At 48.5% G+C, this 20673-nt stretch overlaps 1 protein-coding gene across 4 annotated transcripts in view; it reads right to left on the bottom strand.

Annotated features, from left to right (window-relative positions):
* The window catches only part of FNBP4 (formin binding protein 4), a 298745-nt gene that overhangs the window by 244591 nt on the left and 33481 nt on the right, over window positions 1-20673 (bottom strand). For all 4 annotated transcript variants that reach the window (XM_085646515.1, XM_085646517.1, XM_085646516.1 and 1 more), the window contains 2 exons: window positions 17608-17800; window positions 17233-17380 (listed from right to left, as the gene is read on the bottom strand). In XM_085646515.1, coding sequence (XP_085502641.1) covers window positions 17233-17380; window positions 17608-17800 — 341 coding nt within the window. The remainder of the gene's footprint in view (window positions 1-17232; window positions 17381-17607; window positions 17801-20673) is intronic.

Here is a 20673-nt window from a genome sequence, read left to right as displayed (position 1 = left end):
TGTGCTGCGGGAGACCCGGAAGCTGGACAACCTGGTGGTCAGTGGCAGCCGCATCATGCTTTTTCCGGACTACACCGCCCTGGTGCAACGCCGCCGACACAACTACATGGCGGTGAAGCAACAGCTTCGTGACCTGGAGCTGTCGTACTCGCTGCTGTTCCCGGCCAGGCTGCGTGTCGCCGCGAAAGGTAGAACGCACTTTTTTGACACGCCGGCGGAGGCATGGGACTGGCTGGAAGAATCGGGCCTATGGACGGGGCCGAGGCCAAAGGATCCGACCGACAACTCGAGCCCAGGCAGGAGAGGCAAGCACCGTCAGAGGCAGAAGGCGCCCCGAGAAGCGGCGTCCACACAGGCAGCCCCCAGTCCTGAGAGGATGCGACTGAAGCGCCAGAATGTACTGGAAGCAGTCACGACGCTTGGTTCTCCGAGTACTCCAGCTCGCCCGGACTCCCCCATGCAACGCATTGGAGCGACAAGCTGTGAGAAAGTGGCTCTGTACATACTGTTCCTTAATAGGTACAGGGTGTACAGAGTCCACAGACCCCAAGGGTTTAGCAGAGGTTAAAGTTAGATTTAACCTTACTCTCCAAAGTGGTAGCCTGGTCGAGCAGTAAGGCGGTATCAGAGGACGTGTAAAGCATTTGTTGTACACACTCAGTCAGCAAATGGTTCCACACACTCAATAACTGAACTCTAGGCCAATGGTTTGTATATAAAATATATAGGCTTGTTTTATTTTAGAACCAACACTTGGAATTAAAATATACTTTCTCGACAGGAGATGTTTCATAAAAATACTTTTGTATATGCAATAGACTTTTTAGTAAACAGTTACAAGTAGTTGCAGTAGGCAACTCTATTTCTAAACACAATACATTGAGCTCAATGATAAATTCAAATTATATGCAACAGATTACTTTTTAGATTACTTTTGTAATTCCAGGCCTGGATCCTAGATCCAGTCCTGGGTCAGTTCTCAGAATCAGCTGTTGAAAGTCGACTTTGGTACTGTAATGATTTTCAACTAATATTTAGCCATTTCAAAAGTTAGCACTTAGAAAATATTTCAGAGCAAACAATCAATGATTCCCTATGGAAGGAAATGTAGGTTACAGGAACAGTAGGTTATCCTTACTTTTGTAATCCAGTACTGGGTGTCTAGACTCAGTACTGGGACCTTTATACAAAACAGGTAAGTAATTACGTTTTCAGATGTTATACGATTTTTGAAGAATATTTAGAAATTGCAGAAATCAACACTTAGAAGAAATTTCACAGAAAAACAGTCAATGGTTTCCTATGGAAGAAAAATGAGTTAAAGGTAAGTATAGTTGTGGGTACTTTTCAGAGTCAGTGCTGGGCACCAAGATCCAGCACTGGGAGCTCACCTAAGAGCAGGTGAGTAAATTCGTTTTTGTCACTCGGCTGATTTTTGGTGAATATTTTAAGATTTGAAAAGTCCACACTTAGAAGAAATTTCAGGAAAAAGCCAGCCAATGTTACCCTATGAGAAAAATAGAGTTTGCGGTCTAAGGGTAAGTACTCGACTGGCGATGTTGAGGTTCTGGGCACAGACTCAGGGGTCTCCCAGGGTCAGGTAGGTATAGTTGTTTCACCCTCAGCGGCTCTAGGGCGGCCGGGTGCAGAGAGAGTTAGGCCAAATGTTATCCTATGAGGGATAGGGGGGCCTGGGTTGGTGGCTGCTGTCGGGCAAGCCACGCGGCTGTGGGAGCTGGGCTCCTGGTCACTTACTCAGGGCAAGTGGGGAAGTAGGTTAGAGCAGAGTTTTCACTGCCAGGGCCACTCGGGCGGCTGGCTGCAGGGTGCTTTTGAGCCGTCGGGCGCTCAATTGATTTCTATGGGAAATCTCCTGTTTGGAAAAAGACTGCAGGCTCGGGGACGAGGACTCTTCAGGTGCCACCACCACTTCGAGGGGTAAGTTGGGTAGTTGGAGGATAGGTAGGTACCCCGGGATTGGGCACAAAGGGCCGTGGGGCGCCGGGGTGCCTTTTGATGTTGGAAATCTTACCCTCTTGTTGATCACGGTTGGGGTGGCACTCGGTTCTGAGGCTGCAGGCTTTTTCAGGATAGTCGAGGGGGGTCCTTGGGTGCCGGACTCTGGGTCACAGTCGCCGTGGGGTCGTTCTCGTGGGTTTAGTTCACTCCGGCACCGGCCAGGCTTGGCGGGTGCAGAGTGGGCTGGGATCGCGGTTCCGGGCTGCTGTCAGGGGTGAAAGGTAGGTTCTGAGTAGAGCCTCTACTCATGGGAGTCCTAGGGGATCAGAGTTCAAAGATAGCCAGGTCCTCCGGGGTTTCTGAGGTTGCTGGCCACAAGAGATGCCGGGTTTGGAGCAGGAGCAAGTCAGAGGTCGACAGGCCAGTAGGGCTGGGGCCAAAGCAGTTGGTGTCTCCCTCTCCTTTGCAGCTGCAGGGCAGGTCTTTTCTTCTCGCTCTTCTTGTAGTTTCGGAATCTGGGGAAGGAAGGTTCAGGGTGCCCCTAAATACTAGATTTAGGGGTGTTACAGGTAGGTGAAGGCCAGGGACCAATGGGTCCTTGTCCTGGGGTGGGTACACCCCCTTTCCTGCCCCTCTCCTGTGGGAGGGGGGCAGTAGCCTAATCCTGACAGGGTAGGGTCTCCCATCTTCAAGATGGCGAGAGCCCGGAGATGTGCTTCACCTCGCCTCCCCCACCTGAGGGGTGGGGTGGGGTGGGCAGGCTGGCACATCCCCTGTCCTTGTATGGGGTTTCCGGCCAAGCTTCCCGCCAGAGTGGGGGGTTGCAGTGGCCTGGGGAAACTCCTAGAGGCGGTAGGCCTTTGAAGCTTCCCTTTGCTCATCCTGGGGGAGGAAATTTATCACCTCACCCAGGATGTGCACTGTTGCAGGCCCGGGAGAGCAGGGGCTCTCCCACCCAGGGGTCCAGCAACGTGTCTGCTGTGTGGCAGCCTGGGCAGCCTCAGAGCAGACGTGGATTGTAGGTTTAGTTGTAAGGGGGCATCTCTAAGATGCCCTCTCGGGTGCTTGGTACATTAAATCTCACACTGGCATCAGTGTGGGTTTAATGTGCTGAGAAGTTTGATACCAAACTTCCCAGTCTTTAGTGTTGTCATTATGGTGCTGTGGAGCTCGTGTTTGACGAGCTCTCAGCACCATGTACTCTTAAATGGCAGCACTGCACTTACAGTGCCCGGGAATGGACCTGGGTACTGTAGGGGCACAGGGCTCCTGCGCCCACACCATGGGCATAAGGCACCCAGCCAGAGGGGTGACTGACATATGCCTTGGCAGTGTGTGTGTTGGGCATGGCACACAGATGTGTGCCATGTCGACTCTTCATTTTGTCCTGCACCCAGACACTCCGCCTGCAAAGGCAGTGTGTGTGTGTATAGGTACAGGGCCCCTAAGGGTGGCACAATGAGTGCTGCAGCCCTTATGGGTCTTCCCTGGTCACAAGGCCCTGGGTACCATTTACTAGGGGCTGACATGTGGCCAGGGTTTGCCAATTTGGAGTTTGGGTGTTTTAAGGAAGGAATATAAGCCCTGGGCACCTGATTGGCAGGAGTCCAGTGTACACTCAAAGTACATTCAGCAATTTAGCAAAAAGTGGGGGAATACCATGCAAGAAAGAGGGCACTTTCTCACACAATTGAACTGTCAACCCCGTCTTCCGAATGCTCGGAGGAGCTACGCATGCCAGTGGTTACCCCACAAATGGCAGATGAGATCCTAGGGTGATGCTGCTGCAGTAATGGACATTGTGGACGCTCATGCACGCAAGTACAGAATTGTGGGTCATAAGAGTTTGCCAAGTTGGCGGGGGGGGGGGGGGGTGGAGGACGGAGGACATAATGAGGACACTATGAATGCGAGCCTGGCTGACTGTTACCCGGGACCAGTTGCATTTGGGTTGGTAGCTCCGCTGGGTCCTGGCAAAGTGGGTGCGCATACATGTGTGAAGGGCTAGAGGGGATGGCAGGGTGTAGCTGCTCTGATGGGCCCCGTTAAAGATAATCTGGGCGGCACACTGTGTACGCGAGATACGACAGGGATGGCTATGGCAGATACTTGGATATGCGCACACCCCACTAGCCTACGCGCTGACCTAGTTCCTGTCTATGCATGGTTGCAAAGTTTGGACGATCGGACGAGTGACGTTCGTCCCCATAGTTATGTTGATCACAGTTTATAAGTTGTTATGGTTACGGCAGATCAGTCCACTTACGCTGGGGCATGCCCGGCACCTGCTAGAGTACGTCCTGCCCCGGGCCCCCCCGCCAATCTACACGCTACAGCAATGGCGCACGTTAACGTATTCACGGTGAACATCCACGGCATGCACACGCCAACACGTAGATACTCTATATACTCCTACCTGCATAGACACTCGGTTGGAATCGCCCTGTTACAGGAAACGCACATCACACAGCTTGAGCTGGAGAGGCTGCGCTGGCACAGACAGGTGTACGGTACGGTACGGTGTACTCCGCACACGCCAGGGGTACGCTCATATGGGTGCGGGCGGGAGTCCCATTCGTTAGCTCGGAGGTGGTAGTAGACCCGGAAGGTAGGTACACTCTGGTCCAGGGAACACTCAATGGCCAACACATAGTGTTGGCCTCGATCTACGCGCCGAATGTAGATCAGCCAGCATTCCTGGCACGGCTCTCGCTGGCGGTCACCCCGTACACGCACCTCCCCTGGCTACTGAGTGGCGACTTCAACTCAGTACTAGATGTAAATAAGGACAGATCCTTTCCACCCCTTCGTGCCGGAGCGGCGATGTCCAACACACAGGCGCTCGAGGACTGGCTCTCACATTGGGCGTTATTGGATATGTGGCAGGTCCTTCACCCAACTGATTGCGTTTACTCTTATTACTCCGCGGTACATGACCTGCATGTCCGTCTGGATAGGGTGGTGGGATCTCGGTCCCTCCTGCCGTTAGAGGAGTGTTCTGAATATTTGGGGCGAACACACTCCGATCACAATCCTTTGCGGATCAGCTCAGTTGGGAGGTTGTCCGGCCCCCTGCCCCAACATGGCGCCTTCAGCCGGCTGCGATGGAGGACCCTGAATTCCGCTCCTCTTTGGAAACCGCCATACTGACATACTTTGAGCTTAATGAAGGCACGGCGGGCAGCGCGCTGGTGGAATGGGACACTCTCAAACAACACTCAGAGGGCATTGCTTGGGGGCTACGTGGAATATACGGAGGCAGTTATCGAAGGACCTCTCCTGCCTTGAGTCCCAGCTGCTCCAATACGAGCGCGGGGGAGATGGTGGGGGCGGCCAATCCAGTCGCCTGGAGGAGTTGCGGACTCTGCATACGACGCTCTTGGAACGTCTGCGTTGCCATAATTATGCGGCTCACACTGCCCGCACATGCCACGGCGGATAGGGCGGGCCGCCTGCTTGCTTGGCTGATCAGACAGGATGGCACCCGCGCTCCGATCACAGCCATGCGTACACGTGAGGGGGAACTGGTGTGCACACAGCGGGAGATTCATGGGGTCATGGTGGAACACTATGCAAGGCTCTATCGGTCAGGGGCTAGTGGTACGAGCCACGAGATAGCGGAATTCCTCGAGCGACTCCAGCTGCCTACAGCCTCGGCTGCCCAACAAGAGGAACTTAGCCAGCCCCTCACCCGGGAGGAGATAGGGGAGGAAATTGCGTCCATGGCATCGGGAAAGACACCGGGGTCGGATTGCCTGCCGGCCAAATTTTATAAAGCTTACCGGGAGGTCCTAGTGCCCCAATTGCACGCGCTCTTTGCTGTAGCGCTGGAGGAAAATAAGTTGCCCCCCTCGATGCGCGAGGCGTATTTGGTATCTCTGTTAAAACCTGACCGAGACCCAACGACCTTGGGTTCTTACCGGCCGTTAGCACTTCTCAACGCAGGCTATAAAATATTGGCGAAAACCCTGGCAGATCGTCTGGCGCCGGTGGTCGCAACTCTGGTCCATAAGGATCAAAATGGGTTCGTTCCTAAGCAATCCACGTCTTTGAACCCGAGGAGATTTTTTAGAGTGGCGGCGGACAGCATACATGAATGGCCTAGGGCAGGTTGCTTAGTGTTGGATCTGGAAAAGGCCTTTGATTGCCTGGAGTGGGGGTACCTGTCTGCGTCGCTGCAGCGATACGAACTAGGGGGGGGATTTTTGCAGATGGTTGGCCTGTTGTACAGGAACCCCTCGGTTCGGGTGCGCCTGGGTCAGTATATATCTGAGACTGTGCCCGTTCGCAGGGGCACCAGGCAGGGGTGCCCGCTGTCGCCACTCCTGTTCGCGCTGGCGATTGAACCTCTGGCAGTGGCGCTGCGCGCTCTGATGGGGGAAGGTATCCTGTTGGGAGATGCAGTTCACTAGGTGTCTCTGTACGCAGAGGACCTGCTGGTATATGTGAGGGACATTGACAATATCCCAGCACAGTTGGGCCGCATATTACAGGATTTCGCCGCTGTGTCGGGGCTGCGAGTAAACGCCGGCAAGTCCTGTCTTTACACGTTCGGGGAGGGGAGGCAGGACCCGGGCTACACACTTAATGGAGCGAGGGTGATGTGGAGGGGGGACACTTTCCGATACCTGGGGATACAGATATATCGCCAACCGTCGGATCTTTTTGACGAAAACTTGGGCAGGGCTCTCACGGCCATTAGGTCGCAGATGCGGTTCTGGGGCACATTGCCACTCACGGTCACAGGAAGGGTGGCACTATCCAAAATGGTGGTTCTGCCCCGACTCCTGTATTATTTTGCCAACCTGCCATTATATGTTCCTGCGGCGTTTGCTACGTTCTCCAGAACACTCCGGGACTTCATCTGGGGGAACAGTCGGCATAGACTGTCACTAGCAAAACTGTACCTTCCGACCGCTCCGGGAGGGCTTGCGGCGCCTTGTTTAGAGCACTACTATCTGGCTACTCAGCTACAATGGATCGCTCGATGGTTTGCAGATAGGGGTCGGGAGGACACGGCTACGAGGTTGCCCCCCCCTATTCCCTGGAGCAACTCCGAGCTTTTTCATCCGGCTGTCAGCACCGGAGCCGCTCCTCCTACATGTGGCATATAAATGCTACCGTAGTAGTCTATTTCTCACCAGAGCTCTAATCCCGTATGCACCGGCGCTGCCGCTGGAGGGATCCCCCAGTGGGGTAGGGACGCTCACCGCTCGTGTGCTCACAGAATGGCGAGGTGCTGATATAGAGACCTTGGGGGATCTATATAGAGATGGCTCCCTTAGGTCATACGATCACCTGATGGAGGAGGAGGGAGCGTCACCAGGCCAGTTCCTCCTGCATCGATCGCTTGTTGCACCCCTGGCGGCGAAATGGGGGGGGGGGGGGGGGACATGTCCACGGAGCCTCGCCAGCACCTCACCATACAATACCTCCATGTTATGGGACGAGGCAGGCATTTGGTCCGCTGGTTTGCAGCGTCGCTGCGCACTCATACAGCGATTGCGCTGGAACCTCTCAGACATAAGTGGGAAGCTGACATGGGGAGGCCCCTGGAGGATAAGGAAGGGGAGCGAGTGTTGGGGAGCCCAGTGCGCATACCCAGAAACATGAGGTTCAGGCAGATCCCGCTGTTCATTGTTCACAGGGCATACCTCAGTCCGGAGGCGGTCAATAAGTATTTCCACCGCACCGACGCAGAGTGTCCCAGATGCGCCGAGCTGGGGGTGGGTATAGTCCACATGCTATGGAGCTGTAGCCAGCTTCAAATGTATTGGCAGACAGTCGCCGGGTTGCTGCATGTGTGCACTGGCCATACCCTGCCGTTTGAATGGGCAGTTTACCTGTTCCACATGTTCCACAGAACACCGGCCATGAAGGTAGCGTCCCGGTTTATAGACTTGGGAATAATAGTAGCTAAGAGATTGCTCACCAAGAGATGGAAGGCGCAGGACCCGCCTCACGTGCAGGCATGGAGAAGTTCATTGCTCGCGTGGGCCAGAGCAGAGGGAACAGCCAATAGGAGAGAGGAGACGATGGGGTTGCGGAAGGAACCCATGGCCATCCAGTGGGAGGTCTTGGTTCAGGCACTACAGGGAGCCGGGGAGGAGTGATCAAGGGATCAGGCTGAAGGGGAGGACGGGGGCTCAGAGGGGATGCTGAAGTTTAACATGTACGGCTGTGGTGTTCTTGCGTGGGAGCTGATTTGTATAGTTGTGCGACGACAAAGGTGGTTGCCATTGCAAGAAAATTATAGACAATCTGAAACGCAGAGATGTGCGGGGGGATGCGGGGGACAGGGGCGGGAGGAAGGGACGACGGGGTGCTAACACTGGTCTGCGTAGAGTTGGTTAATTTTTTTTCTTAAAATTATTATTTTTCTACATGGTCTGTGCTAAAGCCCATACTGAATGCACTGAAAGACTGTACTTACGGGACTATCGTCGCGGACCAAGCACGGACTTATGAAACATAGCACTAAGGCGAGGAGCTGTAAATTGTGTTTGTAATTAATCTGGAGCGGCGCATGAGCCATGTATCTTGGAGAGTTCAGCTGACACGCAACGAACACAGGATTGAATGCTTGGTAGCTGGCAACATGCATGTACAACAGGTGAATACGTTTCTCTGTATGCAACTAAAAAATTCAATAAAACAGATTTGAACAAAAAATAAAGGTCCTCAGATTCTCTCATGTAATCAGCTTTTTTGGAGCAATGCCTTCTGATCTGTAACAATTGTCCAACCGGTAAGTTCTCGTAATGCCCTGGGGTGATGGCTATTATACCTTAGTAGAGAGTTACGCTCTGATGGCTTGCGGTATAGAGTAGTATAGAGCTCATTGTTCTCACAACAGATCTTGATATCCAAGAAGGCGATTTCCGTTGTGTCAGATTGCAATGTGAATTTGATGTCAGGTTCACATTGCTTCACCCCTGTAACACTATGAATGTTCTGTATGGTATTACCTGCCCCTGTGGATTACTGTACGTGGGCCAGACGCAAGAAAAAGTAAAGGCCAGAATACTCCAACACCAAAGCAGAATAAGATGCTCAGTCCAAGGGGCCCCACTCGTGGAACACTTCTCTACCAAGGGATACAATCCTGACCAACTACAATGAATTGGGACCTAGAGGTGGTGACATTGGGTCAATTCTGAATACACGTGAATCTAAATGGATAATACGTATGGGCACTATCTACAATGGGCTCAATGAATCCATACAAGTAACGGCTCAGTTAGCCTCTTTAATCACTGAATGACTTTTGCCGTTTTTTCTCCTTTCCTTTTCTTGTTGGGGAGCCTTTGTTCTGTGCAACTGTCCCCGTTGATGCCAAATTTAGATTCCGATATTTCACCTCTGTGACTTGTCACTCAATTTAGCGGTGTTAACTATCCTGCACATGTTCCCTGAGTATTCGTGCCCCTTTTTACTTCGTTTCCATGAACGGAACACTTCTAGTCCTTTTTAGGTCTCGCTGGCGTTGCAGCGCGAAGCGCTGCCGCCACCGAGAACTATTGTTACCGTGATGCCTCTCAAGGGAGACAGACCGGGGCACGCGCAGCGATCGGGGTCTGTGGACGCGCTTCTGAGACGCGCAGACCCACACGCCCCCAAGCGCGCGCGCGCCACGCTCCGCTGGGCTTGTCTTGTTGGACTTGTAAACCGGTGCTGTGTTTGCCTTCTGGACTGCCGGTGCCTCCGTGATCAGCTAGTAAGATGTCGTCCTCCACAGCTACCTCGGAGGAGCAAGTGAGAATCCACTGCAGGAAGCTTGTTCTTAGTGTTTTCGCTCAACGAACCGCTCCCTCTACGTCGCCTCTGAGAATGCATTTAACGCATTCTCTCCATAGAGACGTCACTGTCCCGCCTCCCGGCTGCACAGTTGTCGTAAATCCTCGTTAGTGCTGGGCTCGTTACATTGGTAATATTAGTGTTTTTCATCTTTCTGTAAATGAAGTCATCACAAAGATAATGTAACTGACAGTGAACCAGCTTGCAGTCAAGTCAAACACCTGATACACTGCAAGACTAGGAGCAACCGGGTCAGGGGCATGAGGTCAGGTCAAATAATTACAAGCTCCCAAAATAGTCTGAAGTTAACACGTGCAACGAAGCTGCACTTACAGTACCCCCAGAGCTCTGGTCTTCGGATGCTCGTGCTGGCTGGAAGATAAACATGTTCACAGAGCAGCAGGCACTCAAGAAACAAGGATCTTTGGGTCACAGGCCAGCCAGGGGAGCTACTCACATGTCAAAGCTGCGGAGGGCAACGGCGGTCCTCAGCAGGTGCCCCCCTATCCAGTGTCCTGTGCCTAGAGGGGCCCCTGCCTTCACCCCATCATCAAATTACTCCGCCCTTGTTACCCATTTATAATCCCAATTCACTCCATGGAATCTGTTTTTTTGTGTGGAGTTTTATGTAGCGCTAACTAGACCCGGAGGTATCAGAGCGCTTTACATGAGCACCAGTTACCTTACATACGCATTCATTATGTTAGGCAGGGGAAGATTAAGAGATTTGCCCAGAATCACAAAATGTTGAGCGTACCTGCCGAGACTGCCCTACCCCTTAGGCCACATTCTCTCCCCCTGTCTGCTGCGCCCTTTGGGTTGCCGCCTAATAACCTTCAAATCATTGATTTCAGGTGTGCAAGTCTAATTAATTAAATTGAAGCAAAATAAGACCACAACACCCACAATGCATTAGACTCTCATACAAAAGTTCAGGATTGGAAACTGTGCATGACCTGGAGGGAGGTGGCCACCCTCTGTGTACCAACTGTACAGAGAGCTCTTTATGTTACATTCTAGTTTGAAGCTTTGAAGAGTGCCAGGGATGTGGAATTCCTATAGCCCGACGCCCGGGACATATTGTTTGGGGTCAAGGGCAACAGGTTTTAATGTCCATTTTGTCCTTGGGACAAGTAGGCCCAACCCCCTACAGCACAAACCCTTTAGCTGCCAGTTTACAATACCATATTATGGATCAAGGAAGGGCATGGTCTACAGTTAAGCTAATATGTGTGTCCATGTGTTAGCACTGTTCAAACTTGTATTTATGGTTCATTAATGCAAAGCCTTTATTAGGGTGAGCACAAAAAGTAAATGTCAGCTCTGCCTGCACTACGGACGGTGGTTTCAGTATAAACGTGTACACGTTTTCAAAGTTTAGTACTATGAGGCTATGTATAATGCTCCCAGAATGCTCTGATTATATGCAAATTTGCAGAAACTTGAAAGCAACAGTGATGATTCTTTGCTTTCAAAATTTATAATGTTCACCCAAAAAATGCAAGTAGGAAAAAAATATTTTGCTAAACTACTGTAAGATTTTAGGTACCATATCTTTGCAGCATCATTTAGTAACATGTTGATGTATGCTTGTATTTCCCAAAAATATTCATAATGGAAAATCAGTGTAACCAGTTAAAATTCGATTGTGGGAAACAAAAATAAACAAGCATTGGCAAAGCCAGTAGGTCTGAAATTGGCGGTCAGGCTTATGGTTTTGTCAATGCGTGATTTGTTCAGGCATGGTTTTTGTAAAACCTTATCTGTGTGGGAGCTTCAGGGCCTTCGCCATTCTAACAAGCATTGGCAAAAGCAAAAAACTGTTTTTGGACTCAAAAAGCACACATTGCCACAGCAGTTCCAGGCACTGGAAAAAACTACTTTGTGTGCCAATATGCTCCTTGTAATAGAGCAGAATACTGTCACTCACAGTGAAGCCAGCTGATAGACCGAGAGAGAGAGACACAGAGAGAGAGATACTTTTACTAAACACAAAAGGTCATGGTTAACCACAGGCCTAGTTAGAGGCCCAATTATTAAAGAAAGTCTTAAAAGTGCATCCATGGTATATATTCATGCATTAAGTGCATATATACAGTCTCTGTGAATTCACAATAATTTACAGAAGTAGGCCAAGAAATAGTACTCCTAGAAAATATTTGTGAACTGCATTTTAGCATGAGCAAATTTGCTCATGTGAAAATCTGAATGTTTCAAGTTCACTTTTCCTCCAACCACTTTTTTTCCCCAACCCTGAAGAAGCTTCAGGTCTGCCACTGCCAGGAGTAAATTTTCAACCTTTTTCAGTATGGGAAAAGATTAGAAAAGAGTTGGTGAAAACCCTTAAAATATGCAAGTTAGTAGGTTTGCACAGACTGAAAACAGCATTCCAACCCTTGAACTATTGCTTACCACTACCTTCAGCCCCAGTATGTAGACCTGCAGAAACGTAGCAACATAAGGGAATTGCTAGTATTTAAACCCTACTATGGTACAAGCCCTGGCATAATTAGAGAGGCTTTATCAGAACTCTTGCATAATGAGATTGCTGCCGTAATTTGTCGCCACATTACATGGCACAAAAGGGACAAGTGGATTTTGTTACAGGACAAGTAGATTTATGAAACAACCTGCCCCATGGACAAGTAGATATTTTATTAAATTCCACACCCCTGAGTGCTTAGGTGTTTCTTGCTCAGTCCAACTAAATGAAAAATGTATACATCTTTTGTCAGTACGCTGTCAAATAAATATCAACGCATGATAGCGTCGTGACCATCCGCACACGGAGGCATTCTATATATGTATCAGCAATGTGACAGAATCACAACTCGTGAAGATGCCATTAAAACGGCTTGCCAGTATATATTCTTTACCATTTTGTAAACCGGTCACTTATTTAGTTTGCATTGTTACATAGTTCGACTTAAGACGTTAAGCGAACGGAAGCTTTACGATTTAACTAAACGTTTATGCATATCTGTTCCGTTGTCTCTCATACTCCCTTTGACATTGTGAGCCAATGTGTTTAGTTTCAAATATTTTTCCAAGCAAGCATGAATATGTATTTACTTTGCTGTGGTACCAGGGGAAACGGGTTGTTAATTATTTAAGAATTTAAAGTCCCAGTACTACGTGAAACATTTCTGCATGTAATAAACGACTTTCCTCTCAACCTGTGAAGGTTGTGCCTCAGAGCTGGCCCCGGACAGCAGTAGATTTTAATTACTCCTAAGTATTTCCATTTTGTAGCATGATCTGTGTGTCTCAAACATGTTTACATTCCTCTGGCCGCTCATCATGGTAGCTGAAAGGAGCAGGTCTTTCTTTAATGTAGTCATTGCATTATGTAGGATCACAGCTTGTGAGTGGACTGCCTTATGGCTGCAGCAGGGCTAAACAAATCTTCATACCAACCAAGATAATCAAACACTGCTGGCTTTCAATAGCTTTCTAATATTTATGGCAAAAAGCAGTATACGTGCCTATTCTGTTCTTTAAATTTGGGTGTACTGGGTGTATTCCTTACCTCCAAATGGCATTGGCAAATCATTTTTAGAGATACACCAGAATATTAGGCAGGTTAAAAAAGGCCCATGTTTGTTAGCTGCAAACATATTTAAAATAAAGAACAGTTACAAGTGGTGTACAAAGCCATTGAGTCATTTAAAAGGTCATGTGATTGGCCTATTCCTAGCGTTCAATGTTATGCTGCCTTGAAAAGGGAGAGCAGAGTTCTCTAGATGTCCTTCCAGCTAACAGGTTTTAACTCGAATGGTGTAGAGTACGCCTGAAAAAAACAAAACCCTGGAGCTCTGATTATGCGGAAGTGTTTGACCAGCAAAAAATGTTTTGTTTCTCTAAAAAAAAAAAAAATCAAGCATTCGCAATACAATAGGCCTCGCATTTACGCGAGTTTAAGCTATTGGCATTGTAAATGACACTGCCTTTTATTTATGTTTTACAAACGAAAACAAGAATAAAAGTTAGTCATTTGCAAGGGCAATAGCTCAAACTCGCGTAAATGCGAGACCTATTGCATTGCAAATGCTTGTTTCCGTTGCAACTAGTTGGGCGCACACAGCATTCAGCCACTGCTGGCCAGCTGACGTCAGACGCCGCTTCACGCAGCATGTTCCGGCTTTAATGATACCGTTACCTCCACAACCCAGTAGATCCCTTGCCGAGGAGACGGAGTTATTTGCGGTGAGTGCTATGTGCGATTTCCAACGCACCTCGATTTCTCCAATACAAGTACTTGGGCAGTCCAGCTCGATATCACGTAGACTAGTTTTTAGCGGCTTAATTTCACGTGCAAAATTTCCCATGCTCACTGGCACTTTGTGCTTTTTGCCGTAGTTTTTTCAATCTCTCAGCAATTGTTTGTATGATTTCTCACTGCACTTGCCATTTGTTGCTTTCTGTCCCGTTGCCATAAAAGCGGTCATGTTATTTGTCTCACTTCTCTTTTCTTGACATGGACTTGATTTACGTTAAATTTGTCCCGCCTTCTCCACTGCTGTTTATTGAATTATGTATCGGTTTGGTCCTTTCCGCTTAATCTCGATTGGACCATAGCCCTCGGTATTTTCTCATTATGCATACTAAGCGCCTTCATTTTTATGCGGTGAGGGTTATGGGCGATTCTTAACACACCCCGATCTTTCCTTTAATAGTGTTTGGGCCATCTACCTCGATACCACGTAGACTAGTTTCAGCGGCTTAATTTCACGTTCCAACTTTCCCGTGCTCCCTGGCAATTTGTGCTAATTGCCATAGTTTTTTCGATTTATCAGCAAGTCTTTGAATTATGTCCCACTGCACATGCCGTTTGCTGCCCCCTGTCACTTTGCCATTAATGCGGTCAGGATTAGTTATCCTACGCACTTCTTTTCATGATTTGCACTAAATTTGGACCGGATTGTTCACTGTTTTTTTTATCCGACTTATGTACCGCTTTTTTCATTATTGCTTAATGTTGTTTTGACCATAGCCCTCAGTAAAGCTTTTCACCACGCATACTAATCGCAGTCTTTTTTCTGTAACGCTGTGGGGGCCCACCCCTTATTTTTGACTCTGGTTCGCACTCGTTGACGCGATACTCCGTAGTCCATATTATCACCCGTGTTACATGTTGGGTAGTCCTGGCATCACCATTCCCTATAATTGAGAACATAGCGTTCATGCCCTTTCCTTTAGGGACATATGCATGCCGCACAGTGTCAGTCGAACCGCTGCATCTTGCCTCTTCAGATTGGGTCCTGGTTGCTGGTAGTTTGATTTTTCTCCTCTCTGATTAGATCTCCATCTTTCAGCCCCGATTGATTCAGGTTCCCTGAGGTTCTTTTGAGATGAGGGTTTCGTTTCCCTTTACCGTCGGATCCTTGATTGACCTGGACCGTAGTTTCACTATTCTCTTAAGAGTAAGTTTTGTACTTTAGAGCTGTGTACTGCTTATGTACAGCTTCCCTTTTTGGGACATTCTATTGGCTTCTCACTCCTCGTATCTGTTTAGGAGCAACCGAGCCTATTGCCCCATCACCATTGACTTGTCAGAGGACCCTACCCCCCTCCTTTCCATTTACGGTAAATATATTGATTACGCCCATAAGTTGTGGGATGCTTCTTAATTCCATTGTTTAGTATGGATGTGTCACACCATCCTTTGTCTCCCTAGGTGCCCTTCTATCCCACACCACCCACCCACTGTCCTGAGGAAGACCCCGTTAGTAAGGTGCGGAAGAGCCTACACCGACACTGGGTTCGAAACGTCAACTCTATAAATGCCAGTCCTTTCAACAGTACTTGGTTTACTGTGGAATCATATGCTACATGGCGATTGAACAATAATATTATGTACTGTAATGAGTATGTGAATGACTTATGTTTTCCAAGCATATGAAGAATATATGCTTGAATTGTTCGTGATCTGTTCATTTTCACTTTGTATACTTCACTACCTCACTTGAATCACCGCCCTTCCTCCCCTTTTTGCGCTCTTTGGGCACTGCAAAGTCATTTTCACGAAAATGTATGACTTACTGTTTGTCAGAAGTAATTTTGACTTGTTTGTGTGATTAAATAACACTGCGACATAAAAGTTTTCTGTTTTTGTTTCTCTAAAACTTTATTTTATTGTTTCCCTGGTCTTACACTAATGATGTTATAATACTGGGACCACCTCAATATATACTGTCTTATTCCCAGTCCCAGTGATTCCGGGTTTACCCTTTTGTGTAACCATTCCCCACAGCAAGCTGCCATCTACGGGGTGTAGTGACCTCAGGTGAGAAAAAAGCGTGTTCTGTGTAATACCTCTACTCTTTGCCTGGCTTTGATGCAACTTTGACTGTGGAGTAGTGGGCCCCTGCTGCCCAGGTGTCCAGTACCAGTGTTCTGTTCATAAAACTATTCCATAACTGGCTCTTCAGGGCCCCTGTTAATCTCTAGTAAATGGTACCTAGGGCATTGGGACGGAAGAGTCCCTAGGGACCCCTCACCTAGGCCTGGTAGACTGCAAATGCATCATGAATGGCCTGGTGCTGACAAAATGGCAAAGTCAACATGGTGCATTGCCGGTGTGCCATGCCAGCTAGAACTGCCTAAGATATAGGCAAGTCATCACTCTAGCAGGCCCTACCAGCACTAAGGCAGGGTGCACTATATCCCAGGTGTGGGCACATCTGCACAAGCAGGTATGACCCTACAATATTGGGCTGTATTTCTTAAGATTGTGTCATCGAAGCCAGAGAATACATGGACTGGAAACGACACAGAGTTCACTGAACACAGGAGTGTTTGGTACCAAACTACTCCTCAAAAACCCATACGGATGCCAGTGAGGGATTTACTGTAACATGTACTCAGAGGGCACCTCAAAGGTCTATAGAGAATACTTGTTTCAACTATTTGCCTGTAACTCCATCTATGGAGGAAATGAATCATGTGTGATTGGCGATTCTAGCATGAAGGCAAGACTGAATAGGCCAAGATAAATTGTTAAGTATGGATGTGAGCAACCAGAGTGTTCAATCACAATCTAATGTCCAAATCAAAACACTTGTAATTTGCATAACTGCACGGAGGCTTTTGCATCTTGGGGGAGGGGGTCAAAGAAAGGCAACAGATTATGCAGGCGTCTTGACTGCATGTGCACAACATGCCTCTAAGAGGGAGCAGATGTATGGCTTAGCGTTTCAAAAATCCACTGGACTACTCATGAAGCTAAGAATTTTGTAAAGGGAAAAGGTGTTCATCAATGATTAAGCTTTTCTTTGTCAGTCCCAAGGAAGAACGCAGTAACTGGACAGAATCCTGCATGAGTACGGCTACTGAACACTGGTGTCCCTTGGGTCAGACATCGCTACAACGTCAAAGACGGCGAGGACTACTCTACAATTAAGAAAAGAAAGAACCTTGCAGACACAAATCCGGAAGGTGCGCAGTCGTACTGTGCTTTGCCATGACTCACTGTACCTCTGCGGATAATTCTGGAGCACTTGGACTTGAGTCGCAAGGTACTGCGGGAGCTCCCAGGTGACCTCGTTGCTCTGAGTGTTCCAATAATAATAGCAGCCCGTGTTTTCATCCCAAACTTCTTGCCAGTCGCCCATCTCAACCTCAACTAAGAGAAAACAAATAAAGGTATTAACAACAAGAGCAGTAAACATCCCCCAAGGCCCCGATGCCCCTTAGAACCAAGCTACTGTCGAGGTGGCCCGGATGCAGACATGCCAATGGCTATGCAGCATTCAACGTCTCTGGATCAAACCGTAGACAGGACTACAGAGAGGACACTACTAAGGACGAGGCAGGCACCATGCACAGATTATTCTGCTGGTGGGGACTCACCTCCTGCCAGCGAGCACTGAGTATTGTACTGCCAGGCTGGCTCTGCAACAGATGCATTTCCATTCTCAGATGATGCCGTGATCACAGGTATGCCGTCTTTAGGCTCTGGCCGCGGAGGGGTTGGCAGTGGAGCTGTGGAAGTGGCAGTGGAGGATTCCTCAGGTGGTGGAGGGGCTGTGATGGCATCAATTTCCTAGAGAGAAATTTTTAATGATTTATTGCTAGAGAATAAGAACAGTTAGTGGGATAAAGCAACAGTAATTCACCCGAGCTCAAAGACAATAAATCGGTTATGAACCATTTCAGTGAGAGGTAAAGTGGTCCTTAAATTGTTTTTTTTGATTGACCTCACGTATAAGCTTAGGATGCTCGGTCTATTCTTGCACTGACTACCTGGTTTATTAACAAAAGGGGAAAAAAAGTCTTTAAAAAAGTGTTGTCCTTAAATAGCTAAAAATAAAAATTGTTTTGATAAACCTAGAGTGTTTAAGAAACAATTCCTACAAACAATGTTTAACATTCACTGAAATCATTTAAGCTGAAAACAATTCCAGAGAGGTTTATGCTGCCAAACTTGTGATTACTGTGTTCACAAAAAGAATAAACCTTGCAGCACACCTGAGCTGCCAGGAGAATTCTTGTCACTTACCAGTAACAATAGTTTGATGGCTTGAACACTTCTGGATGCACACGCTGGGCATTATTCTGCAATCTTGTGGCTGGGCCTGGAATGTTCTCAGGTCCTCTACTTCTGGAAGTTGGTGGGATTAGTCAGCCTCCTATGACGTCTTTCTTGGTGACGTATACTGTGCCAGAGCGTGATTTTTTTCTTTTTCAATGATTTCCTATTTTTCTATTCATCCTCTGAATAGATTTGCCCCTCCTGCGCAGTAGGGTCAGATGCAAACCCAGATAAGCCTTCAAGCTGCAAAACTATTGGTACTGCTAAGTAGCCTTTTTCTTTTGCAACAGATTTTTCTGGGCTGTAGAAAGTGTGACTTTGCAAACAGGAGCTTCAATCCCTTCTAACCTACTGGGGCCCCAGTTCGCATGAATGTCCACAGAGTTGCACTTTGTGAGCGTGGGCTCGGTGGCCATGCAGCTGCAATGCTAGTGTTCCAGGAGACCTTAGCTGGAAGGCTAGCGCGGCTCCATGGTTTTGGTCAAGTACGCTCCTGGTCTGCTATCTAGCTTTTTTCCAGCTACATCTTTGTATGGTCTGCAGCATCCATCTTGCAAGGACTCATTTTGTGACCAGGAGCTCGGTTCGCTGGTATGAAAACAGGTTCCCTTTACTGAATAGTCTGGTTTCTTTTAAGTAATACACCAATGCTCGCCTGCTATTTAGTGTTTGAAGTGCTTTCTCTGCTTAGGTCAGGCTATCGAAAGGACGGAGGGAACTGCAGGATGTGGAAGACAGATCTTTCGGCAAAACTGAGCTTTTGACCTTCGGGTCACCCTGTCCGTGCAAATGAGTAGGTAAGATTACTGAACTGTGAGCACCTGTAACTCACTAACTCCACCTAGTGATGTTATGTCAAGGGGGAATGCTGGTTTCACAGTCATGAGTTGGAGACCTACTTGTGCATGGATTTGAAGGGTACCTTTATTAACTGAATTAAAGCCAGTTTCATGTTCCACATGGGTGTGGTCACCAAAGATGCAATTCTTTATAACTGGTGTGTATGAGAGTTCCACTGATGGATGCGGCAGTTACTGAACAGTGGTGGTGGCAGTGGCGTACAGTGTGTGACCAAGATTAATCTACTCCACAGGACTACAGCATGCAGGGTTTGTGGCTTCTCTCAGGTGGCCAGATTTCATGACCTCAGGAGCTATGTCACTAGGCTGGGGCTCGATGGTTCCAGACAACCAGTTTGTCCACTCTACACTGTTAGCAGGTTGTCGCAGGTGGGTGACATTATGATGGCCGGTGCCATGTCCATCAGATCGGAAAACTAGGTTTATTGTGCCCATTGTGGGCTATGAGAATGATCGTCATGGACGACTTTTAGCACCAGGTTATCCATTGTAGGGCTATGAGAATGATCGTCCTGAGCATCCGTTAGCACCAGGTTATCTGCCAACAGCTGTCAGCAAGGAATTCCTTAGAGACAGATGCTGTTGGCGTCTAGAGGCAAAGTTTAGATATTTTTTTTTCGTGGGGTGCGAACTGGTCTGTTTGTGGTTTTCCCACTGTAGCCTTTTTGTACCACCCCATGTCCACTTCCAATTAGTCTGAGCTGCTTGGTCTGCTTAACCCAACTGCTTCTTCATTTTGTAAGCCCGTATATTACGGTCAGTGATATGTTTCTCTGCATTGTTAATTTCCATATTTCATGTGCTGGCTTGGGCAGGATGTATGAGCTTGTTCCCCCAGTTTCCTGATGTAGAGCCACCTTTCCCCTGATGTGCTGGTGGAATGCTTTTAGCACCAGGAAGACTGTCTTTACATCTAGCACATTTAGGTGTTTCGCTGCGCCATGTGGGTTGCCATGGTCCCCGATGTTGGTAACACCCACATGAGAACCCCATCCCTTGTGGATGCATCTATTGTGATGTCAGGGGGGGGAGGGGGGTGTTGGTTGTCAGCAGCTCTGCCGCACAAGTACGCCTGTCCATGGAAGACACCAGATAGAGCCCATGAACCTGTGATGTAAACTAGGCTATTCCCCCCCCCCACACCCCCCCCCCTGCACCACAGCTCAATGGTTACTAGAACGCACGCTGCCATGAAGGACCTACTGATCCCCTCCCGTCTGCGCTCCCTACCCCGCCCCCCCCCCCCATCATCATCCTTTACTACTGACCCCGCATTAATATCCCAGTTTAGCACCCAGATGTTTAGTTCTGGATACAACTTCAGTACCTAACCACCACCAGAGAGGGACTGAGAACACGGCCGCCCACTAGCACAGCAAGTGCATAATACTCATGGTGACAGAGAATAGACTAAGCCCAGTCACGTAGTCTCAGCAGGCTAGGAAAACCCAGCATACCCCAGCCTCACATCATCCATGCACAATGTAGGAACTACATTGACTCGTTAACCCAACTGTGAGAGAC

This window comes from Triturus cristatus, chromosome 3_1, assembly GCF_964204655.1.
Source record: "Triturus cristatus chromosome 3_1, aTriCri1.1, whole genome shotgun sequence".
Taxonomy (NCBI): Eukaryota; Metazoa; Chordata; class Amphibia; order Caudata; family Salamandridae; genus Triturus; species Triturus cristatus.
The sequence above is the reverse complement of the archived record's forward strand: the minus strand, read 5'-3'. Positions and strand labels throughout refer to the sequence as shown.